This window comes from Falco biarmicus, chromosome 11, assembly GCF_023638135.1.
Source record: "Falco biarmicus isolate bFalBia1 chromosome 11, bFalBia1.pri, whole genome shotgun sequence".
Classification (NCBI taxonomy): Eukaryota; Metazoa; Chordata; class Aves; order Falconiformes; family Falconidae; genus Falco; species Falco biarmicus.
This window is the reverse complement of record NC_079298.1, coordinates 19,228,333-19,244,094: the sequence shown is the minus strand read 5'-3', so window position 1 is coordinate 19,244,094 and position 15,762 is coordinate 19,228,333. Positions and strand designations below refer to the sequence as shown.

The following is a 15,762-nucleotide window of genomic DNA, read 5'->3' as shown; positions in this document are numbered from 1 at the left end:
AGTGAGTGGATTCTGCATATGTAAGAGAATTCCTAGTGGAAATGGAGTGTAATTTCCAAACATTTCTGATATTCTGCTTCTGTGTTAGCAGCCACACAGGAAAACAAACAAAAGAAAAGCAACAGCTTCTGCAGACCTCTCATCTCTGAGGCACTGACTTCAGTACAAAAAGACATGTCCTGACATAGTAACAGTCTGATCATCTGTGCATTTTTTCATTAATTAAAGATTATATAGATAAGTGAGAACAATGAATATGTTAATTTATATTTAAATGTGTTCAGTACAAAATGGGTCACTTTCCTAGCAAGGTTAAAGCACATTTGTGTTGAGATAGCTGGAACTACAGTTTTTTCTGACAACACCTCTAGTTGGGTTAAACTGAGTGAACTCTGAAGTGCTTTGCTGGCAAAAGGCCACACGTGCAGCAAGATTTTAAAAATAATTTGTAGCCTACTACCTGCCAGGCTTCTAGCTGATGTGAAGATAAGAATCTGCACTTTGCATTTCCTTAGTAGAAGTCATAATACTGAGTGATATTTTTCTCCAAATAGTCTCTGCTGAAAATTGCATTGCAGCTGGAAGCTATACATTGATCTCCTGGCCTTTCACTTATGGAAGAATAATGAACTTTTAATCTGGCGTAGCTTCACAGGAAGCTGGCTGCTGAATAACTCTTGACGAATTCAGATATAGGTAGAAATGTATACCACTTCACAACTCAGAATCTGAATGGCAAACAGCATTGCTGAGTGTTTTAAGAACTCCTTTCTGGTTCATTCGTCTTCTGGAATTGTCTGGAGTGCCTGTCTGTGTCCTGGATTATTAATGTGAGAACATCTTGGAAATGTGTTCTAATACTGCCATAGCATCTGCATTTTCTCTGTGGTAGTGCTTGAGAAGAAAAGCCTAAATCCAGCTTTATGGCAAAGACAAAAATGATGAAGATTTTCAGTTTGAATGTTTAAATGCCTTGCTAGGGTTGATGTTCTCAGGCCAGTAGCCATCTCACATCCTAAGACTGCCTGACATGGAAAGGTATCCAAATGTCATGATTGTTCTAACTGTGATAGTGCTTCTCGATGCTTACAACTTATAGTTCTCACTGAATTCCTTCTAGAAGTATTTATGCAAATAAATAAAGTAGGCGTATTCCCTTATCAAGATATAAGAATCTTTCTAAATAGACATTTTTCTTGACAGATTGTTCTCTGGAATGTTTATTGCCATGAGGGAAACTTTCTCTGTGTCAGCATTTAGCACTTGTTCACACATTAGAAAGTTAAAAGTTTTACAGATGTGCAAAACAGCCCACCTGGTAACTATTTAATGTCTGTAAATAAGCAAATTTAAAATTAAGAAAGGATGAGTTAGCAACTTCCAAAGAATTGGCCTAACTCTTCAGTGTATCTCAGATAGATAGTGGATTTCAGTAGTTAAGTGTGGTCAGGATTTGTAAAAAATCCTCTTATGACCCGTACAGAAATCCAGGCTGATACACACTGAGGGGAGTACTTCAGGTATCAGCTTGGGTGCCCTGGTCACATGTGACTAATATGCTCTGTGCCACCTAGAGGCGCGTTGGAGTTGTTGCACAGCTCTACTCGTACTGCTTTATGGCAAAAAGAAATTACCACTGTGATGTTCTGTGAAATGCTGGGCGTTAGGGTTGTTCCGCTTCTTCTAAAAACTCAGATCAGTTCTTTTTTCCTCTTTAGTGTTTTGCTTTAGTATTCCTTAGCATTCCAGCGCTAAACCTCATTTTTTTAAAAGAAATCATTTTATTTCATATGTTGTTTATACATTTATTTTTTACTTGATATATAACACACGTTAAAATATTTACATTCTGTCTAAATCACTACTCATAAGTCTCTCTGCCTCCTGTTAAGAACAGACTATAGAAAACAAATAGAAGAAAGCCCTACAAGTAAGAACAGTGGTGCCCTAAATACTTTTTACATTTTATTATAATATGGTAGTTGAGGCTGAAATAATATTTTCTTTTAAACTTCTTGCCTTAGTATGATTTCTTTACCTTTCTGTTAAGTTGTTTTTTGTTTGGTGTTTTCTTTTTTTTGTTTGTTTGGTGTTGTTTTTTTTAATTAATGCCATCTAAGTCATCTAATTATGAATAACCATTAGAAATTATCGTTACCTGTATATGAAGGTCAGGTGTTCTGGAATAATAGAGTATGGCCAACTTTTATTCACTTAGTGAGGCAAATTTTTTAATACCTCTTCCCTGCTTAGAGAACACAAAAAGTGACTGTTGAAACTTTAATGATGATGTGTATTAGCCTGCATTAGTATGGAAGGGTGTCAGAGAGAATTTTGTGCTGGAAGTTCTTTATGAGAAGCTATATAAATTGTTCTGAAGATATATGATGCTTTAATTTCCATTATTGGGAAAGTATGCATGCAAAGAGTGATATTTATAATTTTGAATCTGCAACAATTTTTTTGTTAAGGAAGAAGGAAACTTGTTTTTACTAGTGTTAGGCAATGGACATGCGCAGAGGTAGTAATAATATTTTACTCAGAGGAAGAACTTTTCAGTGACAGTCTTTTCTATTTTTAGATAGGCAAGATTTAATGAAATAGGAAGGATTTAATGAAATTTATAAAAATAACAAAATCCAATACTGTCTTGGCAGGGGACTGAGCAAGCCGTGTGCTAACTAGAGTCAATTACCAGTGCTTTACTTTATCCTACAAATATAAAGATTACATTCCTTCACCAGATGTTTATGAAAGTTAACTCACTACTGTGTTGCATAAGACTTAGCTGCATCATTTTTGTTTCCTTAAAACACAGTCATTACTTATAAAGTGTTCTAGTTGTAGCACTGGATTCCTCTGACGCAGGCATCCTCATGGTGTCCCACTCAGTGCCTACTGGACAGATGGCTTGGGGTGATAATTTTAGGTAATTAATTTCCTTTCCATATTCATCTTTTCTTTACCAGCAGCTGGACCTATGCCATACACTATTTCACAAAGGCTTATTCAGAATAATAATACATGCTGGTGACCTTCACTTACTGCCAGCCAGACCTGGATTAGCACCTGCTGATTTGGAGGCAAAAGGCGTTCTACCCTTTTCTTAATCTTGCAGTGATCTCGTCCTTAAAGTGTGGCCAAGGATTAAAGGGCTTCAGCGGCGCTCTAAGCTTTTCTTTTTAAAAATATTTGAATTCATAAGTACAGAACATGGTGCTGGCTACTTTGTGGGGGGTTTTTGTGCATCAATACCAATCCAGTGATTTAATTTCAAATGTTGCTTAGTGGATAAAAAGTCTTACGCTAAGAGAAATGAAACCAATACTGACATCTGCGAAATTGAGTTTAATGAATGCTGCCTAAAATCTGTCACTTTTCCAAGTCCTTTCAAGGAAACTTAATGGATTTTGACATTTTGGGGATGGCAGAACAAATTTATTTCTTGTTTCTGTGATTCAGGTTTGTTAAATGAATGAACAGAATCAAAACAAGTACATTGGAAATGTTCCTACTCTGTAAATCATTTGTTTGTATGATTTCTTTAGGGTTTTCCAGGAGATATTGGTGTACCTGGATTAAATGGCCCTGAAGGTCCTAAGGTAAGATTATAGGGAAACTTATTCTGAATAACAAAAAACAGTATAAATCTTTGAGGAAAAGCTCTGAGAGATGGACACTGGCATTATAAGAAGATAATCTTACTGTCAAAATGCAGATTCTTTGCCTCAGGTATTTATATCAGGAAGTTAATCTAGTGTTTAATGCTCTCCATGCAGTTATGAAGGTAATTACTGTGTTAGATGGAAGCATATTATGGCAAGTGCAAGGAAATTTGGAGAAAACACTACGGAGCTAGAAAGTGACATATATTTAACCTATATTTAAATAAATACATGCAGTTCTCTATAGGTCTCAACTGAGTAATACAGAATTAAAAAAAAAAAAAATTTGAAAAAATGGTAGCTAAAGGTATAGAAAAAATGGTAAAATTCACAAGCCAGATTAAAAGATGGATAAATTTTATCCATTATTATTATATGTATTATTTTTTCTACCAAAAAATTACTGTGCCAGATTAATGTAGCCTCTGCTTGTCAGTAGACTAATATTTTAGACCAGCTTAGGCAATAATTCACATGTATAGAGTTTTCAATAAATCTTTGGATAAAATCACATATGGGAAATTTTTGTTTAAAATGGAAAAGGTAGAGACTAGTACAAAAAGTGCAGGTGGCTCAGAAATTAACCCAGAGGAAGATTTGATATCTATTGAAGATATTGAATAATATCTAAATATTGACTACTTGTTGTTGAAAGACAAGTACCAATTAAGTTCCTCACTCACAAGTCTTGGGACTATTCTTATATTGTTTTTTCACTGATAAATAGGCACAAGTATGATGGAATGGAATTTGTATGTGAAATGAGGTTGAGCATCTTTAGATGTTCTTAAAAACTGCACTTTGTACTAGTTCATTCCACTACTGTTACTCCAGGCTGATGCATGCAAGGACTAAACCAATAAATCCTACAGTAAACTTCGAGCTTCACAACTGGCAAGACAGCGCCAGATCCCAGATCTCTCTGAAATAAAAGCACAATAAGGCAGTTAGAAATTACGTGAAATTCTAGAACACATAAGGCAAGGTGTCTTGTTAATGCCACTGCACAAAGCACAACAAAACTTTATCTAAGTAGCACACACAGTTCTGGGCATTTGTATTCCAGAAGGACTCAATCAGGTGGGACTAGATGCTGAAAAGGATACTTGAATGACTGTATTCTGAGAGGCAGTTTATTTTTCCCACCAAATGAAGGGCCTTTTTGAGCTTGCTAAGTAAACCAGAGAGCAGAAATTGGTGAGGCAAAAGAACTGTGCAAAACCAACAATATCATTTGTCCAAGGACAGAACATGCAAGTTGACTATGAAAAAACAGTGATGGAACTTACAAGATTTCCCATCAACAGAATTGTGAGATTCTGTGGCAGACTACTCAAGAAAATGTAAGACAGGGACCAGTAAATAATTCAAAGATACAGTATTATTTGTACCTGCAAGACCAACAATCACTCCATGCCAAAGTTAATCATTCTTGAGAACATCTCAAATTGCCAATCTTTTCTGCATCTCATACCTTTCTTGACATACTGTGTCAAGAGCCTCGTCCCAAAATAGCCCAGAGATGAATTTGCTAGGAAGGCTGAGAACTCATTATCTGATGTGGCAAACTGGGGAGCAGTTAATATACATTTCCAGAGGCAAGTGTGGGCTTTTTCTTCAGTTCTGATTTATTGCTTTGCTAACTTGTTTTTATGTATATATAATGTTAGCAGCCTTATACGAACGAGTTTTATCCAGCCATTGCAGTGGCAATTGCTCCTGTGTTTGTGAATTAACCAGGGCACTTAAAAAAATATTTTGATGCAACACTGTGTCTAGGATCTAGGGGAAATAGAAGAGAAATACAGCAGTTCTTGAACTGCAGATCAGATTTAATCCTCCAAATTTGTACATGAATGATGTAACTGAAATCTAATCCCTACTGCCCAGTTTCTTCACTAAGTGAGATGATGATATTCCACATTATATCCAAAGTGTTAAATTAGATGTTATTGTTAGAAGTGGGTTGATGTTTAATTATATACATTACTTATCTCTTACCTTTTCACAGATTCCAGCAAAAAAAGTACTAAAAGGTAGCTCACAAAGCTTAAGACTCTGTATTACTTTATATATATACTTATGACACAGGAATTACATAGCTGAACAAGATTCAGTGGTCTCCAGCACATTTGGCCTCAGAGACCAAAGGCTTAGACAGCCTGCTTTAATCAGGGAGAACTGATGGCTTACTAAACTGAAAGAATTCTTACACAAAGTACGAAGGGAGAAGGGCTGCATAACACTGGAAATGTTTGGCTTTCAGGATTCCCAGCAGTCTTGTGTTGACTGCAGTTTTAAAAAAATTCCTCCAGCTTTTATTCTTAGAAAACTGTTCTCACAGTGCTGCTGGTTTTTTCATGCTTTTGTTTATATACCTATTTTAAAAGACAAGAATGTAGGGTAAGCTTTATATTTTAGCAGTTGGTGTGGGAGAAATTCAACCTCTTGGTGAAGAGTTTAGGCCCTGTGAGTGTGATGAGCCATCTTTACATACCAGTAGAAGTTCTGGATTGTCAATTTTCCCTAAATTAGTGCAGTAATTGGCAAGTCTGACCTCTCTAAAATACCGTTCAAAGGATTCATTACATAATTTGGTCTACAGCACATTACTCTGCTTGGAAACAATATTTTAGAAGGTGTTTGATCTTGATCCACCACTACTTTAAAAAAAAAAAAAACAACAACCGAAACCAAACAAACCAACCCCAAAACACATTTTAAAAAAGGGGAATAAGATTGTTTTTAAGATGTTCTGGAATAGTTTAGTTTGTTTCATATGTTATTCTTGCAAGTATTTATGCTCTGTAACAGAGAAAACTGACGGGAAAAGATGATCAGAATATGCTGACTACAGCTGCAGTTTTTCCAGCAGTGTGTGTTGTACCATGGAAGTGGTTGAGAACTTCCTTCCTGTGCTCACTTATGTTTGTTTGGATAACACGATTAATAGAAGTGGTTATTAGGAGTTTCACCACTTCTGGAAGGGATAGTCAACTGGGAAGTTATGTATGTGAAATACAGGATACCCCCATTTGCTGACTCCCCTGTTTTTTTCCAGACACTTTGGGACATGTGTAATGACTACCTTCATTTTCTGTTTGTTGCCTGAAACCTCAAAGGGGAGATGGAAACTTCATTTAGTCTTAATATTCATTTTCAGTCTGGGACTTTTTTCCAGATCCAGTTAAGTGCAGTGGAAGAGTGTGTACAGTAGCAGTGTTGCTAACATTTCCACTGTGCAATTGCATAGTACCGAAAGCTGTATCTCCTAATGTGCTTTACTAACAGTTCTGTCAATGAAAAAATTTCATGGCCAACTACATAAGATTATTACTTACATAGTGCTACTAAAAGCCGTCCTGTCACTTTTGTGGTGCTATGTCAAACAGCAGTACACCCCAGTCCTCCCCAGACTGATGGGCTCTTTGATGAAACTCAGTACCTTGAGGTGGCCTGTTCTGTTTTCAGTTCCATTTTACTTCGTGTGCTAAGTAAACTGTTACTGGACCAATGCCTGCACCTTCTGTCTAGACTTCAGCTTCATTAGTAAGCAATTAATAGGGCTTACACTTGGAACTTTTCCACCGTTGCTTTCTTCAGAGGCTAATCATATCTCTTCTAAAGGGCAGTTTCTTTGTTCTTGTTGCTTTATCTGATAATGTGAAGCTTAGCTTTCCCAGAACATTAATAATATGTTTACAGAGATTATTATTTTTTTTTGTCCTACGCCAGATCAAGTGCTTTTCCCAATTACTACCATTGTAATTGGGATGACCGAGATTTTTGACACACTGCTAGCTGCAAAGTCATTTTAACAAAGTTTTGAAAATGTTGGTGTGAGAAGTCATGATAACTCAGAGTTGGCAGAAGATAAGGTGCTTTATCTCTGGGAAGCTGAATATAATCCTGACAGAAACGTAAGGGCTGCAATTTACAAGTAGTTTTGGACAAGCTAGTATTCTAAATACACTTCGTAGTTCATTTCCATTGCAATGTTGTCATCACGTGTTTATGCTAAAGGCTACCTGAATCTAAATCTAAAGATCTAGAAGAGTTACATTGGTTCTGCTTTAATCTTAATATGAAGGCAAGCTTTACATCTTCAAAACACGGGAACTGTTCTTTTGCAAGCTCCAATATTTTCTTATTTCCTTTTCAAAAAGACAAAAGAAAAAAGCTTCCGAAAAATCTATGTGGTAGAATTCTGTAAGATGCTCAGGTTTCCAGCAGATAGTAAAATTCTGCTGTATCTTCTCATGGCTTCCTAAGGGAAATCCTAAGAACACTGGTAAGAAATGAGGTCTACTTCCTCAGTTTTGCATTTCTGCCCAGGTTTGTAAGAGGAGAGAAGCTAGACCAACCTCATGGTTAGTTGATACAAGTTCTCACTGTGTTTGTTTGAATGTTTAGGGACTTCTGGGTGACCGAGGGCCTCCAGGGCCACAAGGCCCCAAAGGAGTTCAGGTAAGATGGAAAAATTATCCAATCAAGAGATTAGATGTCTATGTTTAAAAGAAAAAGTTGTGAGGAGCAGAGGGTTAGACAACCATAGTTAGGTTTTGACAAGTATGCCAAAGAGGGTTTAGCAGCTTTATGGGGCTGTGCATCCATTACGTGGTTTATTTTAGTTATTTCTGTGGAATCTCAAATAATGTGTCCAGAGTCAGGTGTGGTTCATTTAGTTAAACTGGGGAGATGGGAGGTAGGGGGTGGTATGGAAATAGAAACCATATATCAGTTTAATTACAGGGTCCTAGAAACACTTAAGTAAACAGTTAGACCACTGTTAATTGAAAGGGGGAGGAAAGCAGCTCTTAATCTTACAGATTTATTTAGTATTCTGAATTCATCATCTTAAAATAGAACTCATGTCTTTTTCACTAAAAGTAATAAATTTGAAATAATTTAATCATTGGTTTTGGTGATAGACCTCTAGACTTTTATGTAGCTTATTTGTAGGCTTCCATGACAGATTGTGAGTGAGTAAAATCTAACATGATCTGTTTAGTTAGAAGCCAGGAAGCTGCAGATAGGATTACTTAATTCCTCTTTCCTATCACTTGTAATTGACAAGGCTGTGTATCATTTCCTCCAAAACTTGGGGGAAATCTTCCATATTTAAGAGGATCACTAAAGCTTAAAATGATCACAACATGATGTCCTGGCATGGCATTGATACAAATCCATGTTCTAATATAATTGGGTAGTGAGTGAACCCTGAAGAGTTAACACTGCAGTTCCTCATCATGCATAATTATATCAGTGCACTGCGCAGTACAGGCACAGTGTCACAGTATTTCTTCTCTTACACACCTGACAAGCCTGACCGCCAGCCTCCCTCCATCCCTGAGAAAGGGTAAGGATAAACCCTGGCAAAATGGCTTGGCTAACTTGGTGGCTGTGCCATAATAATATGGAAGAGAAAAGCAGGAATGTTTCTACTGCTTTTATAGTCGTGTCACGAATTGCTAAAATAGAGTACCTGCAGGGCAGACAGAGAGGTTGACCCATCATTTCTGAGTCTCTCCCTACTCAAAAATGTGAAAATATTGCTATTGAGAGTTTCACAGCTTTTCTGCCTGCATCTACTGGCTACATAGGGCATGGCTTTCTGGCTAATGAATTTGTCTGAAATCAGATTAGTCTCTCTTAAAGTGTTTCTGTCAGACTTGGACATATATAAACACATATGAAGCAGATTTAATATGATAAATATGAACAGTTATCTGCAGATTTTCTTTTTCAAAGCTAGACTTGGCATCAAGATTATTGAAGTCTTGATTTCTTTTAGGGAGAAGTAGGACCAGCTGGACCTATTGGAGGAGTCGGCCCAAGAGTAAGTATAAGTAATTTTGTTAGGGCTATTTTTCAGCAGAAGTACTGCTTTAAAAGGTACATCTGCTGTAAGAAGTGACTGTGTTAAAATGGCATCTCCTAAATAAATACGTCTCTTTCCTCAGCATGTGCTCAAAGCGAAGTCTGGGAGGAGAAATCATTTTGTATACAAAGGATTTGAAAGGAAATCACAGCCGTGGTGCACAAAATAAAATTTTTGAAAAGGAAAGAGTCAGTAACGAACTGCTTATCATGCTTCTTTGAGATAGATGAAACCAGTAGGCACTTCCTAGGAACTCAACCAGCTGATATGTCAAAATATTTATATTGAGGAAGAACCTACCCTAAGACTTGGCTGACAGGGAGAAATATAAAGGACGGATGCTTTAAGAAATCATTTTCAAACTGATCTGGTAGACAGTTGTTGAGAACAGTAAAGCTGGAATGTCACAATGCTGTTTGTGCTGAATGTTCTAAACAGTCCAAAACTAACAATCAATTTTGTTAGTTATAAAAATGTACTAGTGTCTAAGAGTATTTCAGTGGACTTGAAGCTTATTTTTAGAAAAGATCTAAGGTAAAAATAAATACTAGCCTGCACTAAAGACTACAGGAGTATCACTAAGTTTATTGAAAGCAATATGATCTTCTGCTGTTACTTGATTTTCTTATGTGTGGTATAATCCCTGGCTTGGTCTCCATTTCAGATAACTTTGCATTTCTTGCGTGAACTTAGGAAAGCCTTCTCCTGTATTTTTTCCTGATTCTAGAGTGGATATATTCCTATGTCATTTTTCCTGTTCATTAGCTTTTCAAAGCTGGGAGTTTGCTTTCTGTTAGAAATAATATTAACCTGCTTATTTTCCACATGATTAGGTGAAAGAAAAAAAAAGCCAAACCCAAAAACACACACAAAAAAAACCCCCAAACCCCAACCCCACCACATCCAAAAATCTTTCTCTTCAACTGAGAAAAACATGCAAAAAATTGAACAGAATTTCAAAACACTTTGTGACTCAGTTTAATACTCAATTTAATCTGCCTGAGCTTCTGCCAAGAGCCTCATGGAAATTTTTATTTTGGCTGCATCATACTCCGAGTCTCCTTCTTGGGCAAGGCTTCATGGCTGGACAGCATCTCCCATGTTGTGCTGTGGCAATTGGAAAAGAAGATGCTGCAGCAGGTGACTCACGGGCAATGAGACACCTCCCTTCACATTCTCTGTATCGCTGGGCATGCACAGGCCACCATCAGCTGGTGTCAGAATGACCCAACAGGAAAAATTTCTGTGTAACCTAGCAAACTGAAATATTGGTGATCTATTATGGGTCAGTTTGACCTAAATTATTTTGGTTTTGTTTTCTCTCAATGGGAAATGTGTACACCACTGGCATGTCTTATGCCTCCCTGGCTTCTCTCGCTCACAAGCAGTGGTTGAACAAGAATGTGGGGATCTGAGGTGGGCCCAGGGTTGCTGTCTCCAGACATTTTTTTAGTAGCTTGCTGGCTAACGTCTCCTTCTGAAATGAGAGGTGTAGGGGAGATGGGAATTTTGCTTGATGGAGAGCCCTGCTTGTTTTCCTCCCTTGTCCCTGGGCCCATCTGCTCTCGCCTGGATTCTACAGCTTCTGTTGGCTCCAGCTTTTTCAGAGCTCCAGGCCAACTTGTTTGCACTGCTGCTCTGAACTCTGCTTCCATCTCTGCTTGTCCTTATTTCTTCACTCCTGCTTGTAACTTATGCTCTGTGATTACATTGGTGGAGAGAGACAGTCCCTATCACGAAGTTGTTAAATCTGATATAGTTTGGCAGGACTGAGTCAGGAAGCTGCTGAACATCTGTCTTTTAAAATTATGCTTGCTTGATTGCAGTTTCACATTCATTGGATTTACATAGGCTTTTTTTCCATTGTCCATGAAAGGAGTTTAAAGTATTAAATGCTGCATCTAAAAATAAATTCTATGAAAACTGTGTTGTCACTATACTAATTAAATAGCCATGGGGGCAGGGGAGGTCTTTTCAAGGGACCTGAAGAAGTGGTCTGGCCACGCGTAGCCCCTAGGTGCCATCAGCTGTCGGCTACACCTTTAGCTGACAGATGTCTCTCTAACTTGGTTTTTGCAGCTTCCAGGAGTGGAGATTCTTCATTCTCCTTGGTAATCTGCTTCAGCCCTTTGCATGTTTTACAGACAGTTTTTCTACTGTCTAGACCCATTCTATCTCAAAGTTTTTCCTGTCTCTTTCTCACTACCACCTTGCCTCCTGTCCTACACACTTGCTTTGTAGGCATGGTTAATAGGTTAGTCCTCTTTTCAGCCGCCGTTAGCCTGACTTTCTTAGGGTTTCTTTAAACTGGGTAAAGTATCCCTGTAGGTGATATATTGTAAACCTTTGATTATTCTTATGAAACTGTTCTAGTTTTCTCTTGGACAGGTTTCTAGTGCTTCTGGAATCCCTGATCTCTTCTACTGTGTAGCTTTCAGGTCAGTGTTCAGCCCCCAGTTCAGCTTTAGGCATGCGCCAAGCAGGCAGCCATAAATCTCCATTTTTCTCACCCCCTGCCCTTGTTTTTAATATTTGCTTTAAAAAATATGCATGAGACCAAAAAACCCCCAGCAACATACATCATCTTCTACTGGAACAGCAGGTGAATACGAACCTACACTCTGGTTCTCAGGTCCTAGCTTGAAAAAGAATTCCCATGTCTCTAAGACAACTGGAGCCAAAACTCTGAGGATGTTTCCCAGCTTACTCGGAATATATGTCAGGTTCCACAGAGCTCAGCCTGTTTGAATTTAGGAAGATGTTTTTGATCTCACTATTTGATTTTTCATTCATTCCTTTGCAAACCTTCCCACTTACTCTATTCCAAAGTCAAATACTTACATTCTCTTAAATTAATCCTTCTAAATAAAAAAATATGCTGGTTTGTTGGCTTTTTTTAGTATTTATTTGTCCTGTGAAAATACAGTAGATGCCACATTAAAGAAGTGACTGTGTTTATTCAGTTTCTTCCCACCTAACTCTCTTTTTCAAAGGCTGTCCAAATGTTAATACTGTAACTGTCAATGTAGCTCAGCCAGTACAAGCATTGGTGCATTTTTTATTAATCTTTATTGCTGGAGCAGAAAAGACCTTTAGAACAAGGAAGATTCCTTTTTACATTCTGGTTTAAAACAGAATTTGTGAGTTGATTCCTTTCTAAGATACATGGGTAAAACAAAAGCTGGTATTTACATAATCATAAGGTGATCAGTTCCTCCTGAAGACAGAGAAAAGTGCTCCCAAAGCTGCTCCTGCTCCCCCAGTGAAGTGTTTTCCGAAGGTGGCATATATCTTCCTGTAGGCTGAAGGCATGTGAGGAGCTTATGGAAGGATGGGAATAGAATGATGTGGGAGATTATTATATTAAAATACACACACCTGTATGAACCCATGATGAGCTGAAAGGAAGTACAGGTGGTTGCTGTTTTCTGAAAGGGAAGGACAGAACTTTCAGCCATTATTTTAGGAAACGGGTATTTCCTTTGGGATTACCCTGCCCTGGAAGAGTAATCTTCTTAGGGGTTTGCAAGCAGAAAAGCAGTCATCCTTACTTCAACTTTCTGTCAGTGGCTTTTCCTGCATGTGTAATTTACAGTTGTATTGCATTTCTGTTTAAAGCCAAATCTGTATGTTTCAGATTGCTTTACCAGTTAAATCCACTTGTTCTGTTTTCTGATGAAGTTCCATCTGTTGTGCATCCTTTGCAGCTAGTACATAGCTGGGGTACTACAGCCAAGAAACATCTAAAAGTTGTAACTCCAATTCAGTTTTGATAGGACTAAAGCTATCAAGGTAGTTAATAGTGGCCACTAGTTTTCTTTCAGTGAATTTTGTTTTAAACATTTTTTTTATGTTGCAGTCTTGCTCTCTGGAAAGGCATCAAGGTTCTTTGCAGCAAAGTAGTTAAACAGCATGCAGTAATCTGCAGAAGCCAATCACTTGTTCTTTGCTAAGCCTTGTGGAAAGATATGACTTGCTTTATTTGGGTTTCTCAGAACTTCTCTTTGCAGTCTTTTCTCCCTGCATTCCTGGCTGTGCCATGTTTTAATCCATTGGTAAAAACAAAAACATGTTTCTAAAGCAGTGATATTTGTTAGAACTTGAAGGGCAAAATGAAATCGCTCAGGCAAGCAGGGAATGAGAGAGATAAAAAGGGATTAATATAAGATATCATGGAACCTACTAAGGAAATAGAATGTTTTCTCAGATGCCCAGAAACTCTCACATACATTGTGCTCTGAAAGACAGGCACAGAGCAGCCAGAGCAAAAATGCCAAATGGAAAAATCCCATCTTTTTTTGAAGAAATCTGTTTGTTACCTGTTGCTTTAGTTGTTCTTGTCTCAGAACAGCCAATGTGGAAAAGGAAAGCTCATTATACAGTCCTGTGATTGCAGTTACTCAGTCTGCTGGAACAGCAGCTGATCATTTCCTTTTAGCAGAAATCTGCATCTTTTTGATACTAAATCATTAAAATATTGATTTTCTTTCTGCAGTTGTCAAGCTCCAGCAGTCTCATTAGCAACTTGCTCAAGAGCCAGATCCAGTCCATTGGACCTTTACTTTTGGACTAGGGTCTTTGCCTCTGAGCAGATGGGGAAAGTTTGTCTAGGCAGGGCAATGCTGTTCAGATAACCGAAGGATTAGGCCATGTTTTATGTCATAGAGGAAGTAAAGTACACCTGGAGAGAAAACTACCTCCTAAAAGTGAGACATAATTAAGTTACAACCATCTAATTGATGGTTCAGGAGAAAAGCATTCTGGGTTTTATGTCTTTGTGGGTCTGTGTGAGTGACAATAGAGGGAGGGAGGGATGTTATAAAATGCCTTAAAGATCTCGTTACTCCATGGCCTCCTGCTCTGATGTTGCTGTATTTCTTCCAGGTAACAATATGTTATTAGCAGGGTATCAAAGCAACAAGATCTATCAGCAGCAAAATGCTAGTGGAGAGAGATGAGGCTTGAAATACTCAATTTGATGAACAAAGAGGAGAGGATATTTGACCTGATTTTGTGTGGTTGAGGAAGGACAGTTATGACACCAGTTCCTGAAGTCTAAACATCAAATTCTGTTAGTGTGAGTCCCTATTCTGCTGGAATTAGCCAAAAGAGAACATGACTTTGCCTTTTCTTTGTCTCCTTAATATGTTTTGTAAATTGAAATGTGTTTGATTCTTGGATTGTGACTAGTTTTTCTCAATATTAACTGCTGTAAGAGTTAATACAGATTCTGCTTACTATGCTAGTATTTGCTGCAATAATCAACAGTGTATTTTCAGATGTAGATTTATAAATACATTTGAAGCAAATGTTGGTATTAAACATTACTAAACTGTACATTTTTCAGTGCACATATTTTGATAAATAAAAAAATTAGGATTAAATTATTTTTTAAAAATACAAGGTTTACAATATTTTCTCCTAATCTTTATTTTAGGGAAAGCCAGGACAGAAAGGTTATGTAGGTGATCCTGGACTGGAAGGCTTAAAGGTAAGTGGTGTTTTATGTATGAAATAAAATGTGTTTGGAGTATCAACTGTGTGCAGTTATACGCTGCTATATACAGTGGCATGCCAGTGAAAGGATATGAGTACACATGCTTCCATATAATCATACCAGTATATTCTGGTATATCATACCAGTGATTCTGCTTTCTTGCAAGGTCCCATTTTGGAAAAAATGAAGTTGTGCATCTCTAGGAGACAGGGATGTGTGAGCAAGTAACAGCACCTGCTAAAATGAGATCTAGCTGCCCATGGATGTGATGGTGGCTGGGCCTGGGCACAACAAGGGACCATGGGCAGTTACTGCACTGGCAGGGTTTCAGGGCTGTGAGGGGTGCTGAGATGAAGTGCTGTGGTTTAAGAAAGAGGAGCTTGCAGCAACAGGTAAAGGTTTCTTAGTGCTGAGTTGCAGTGTGAGTAAACAGTACCCAAACTGCTGTTCAACAGGTCACTGAGATTATAGTCGTAGCCAGATAATCAATAGTTCATATACACCCAGCTTCCACTTGTAAAATGCGTAGCAAAATGTTCTGGAGTTACACATAACATGACTTGTAGCGTTACTAAGAACAGAATGAATTCATCTAGTACTTAATGCCAGTTCCAAGCTTTTGGGGAGAGGGGGAGAAGTTTGTTAAAATGTCATTCAAATGTCAATTTTCCTAATATTTCATAACAAAACTGAAGTTATCAATAGTGTGTACAGGTAAC

At 37.8% G+C, this 15,762-nt stretch overlaps 1 protein-coding gene across 2 annotated transcripts in view; it reads left to right on the top strand.

Annotated features, from left to right (window-relative positions):
* Nucleotides 1–15,762, top strand: part of COL24A1 (collagen type XXIV alpha 1 chain) — a 147,549-nt gene that overhangs the window by 67,316 nt on the left and 64,471 nt on the right. For both annotated transcript variants that reach the window (XM_056356293.1, XM_056356292.1), the window contains exons 20-23: nucleotides 3,549–3,602; nucleotides 8,079–8,132; nucleotides 9,460–9,504; nucleotides 14,984–15,037. In XM_056356293.1, the coding sequence (XP_056212268.1) occupies nucleotides 3,549–3,602; nucleotides 8,079–8,132; nucleotides 9,460–9,504; nucleotides 14,984–15,037 (207 nt within the window). The remainder of the gene's footprint in view (nucleotides 1–3,548; nucleotides 3,603–8,078; nucleotides 8,133–9,459; nucleotides 9,505–14,983; nucleotides 15,038–15,762) is intronic.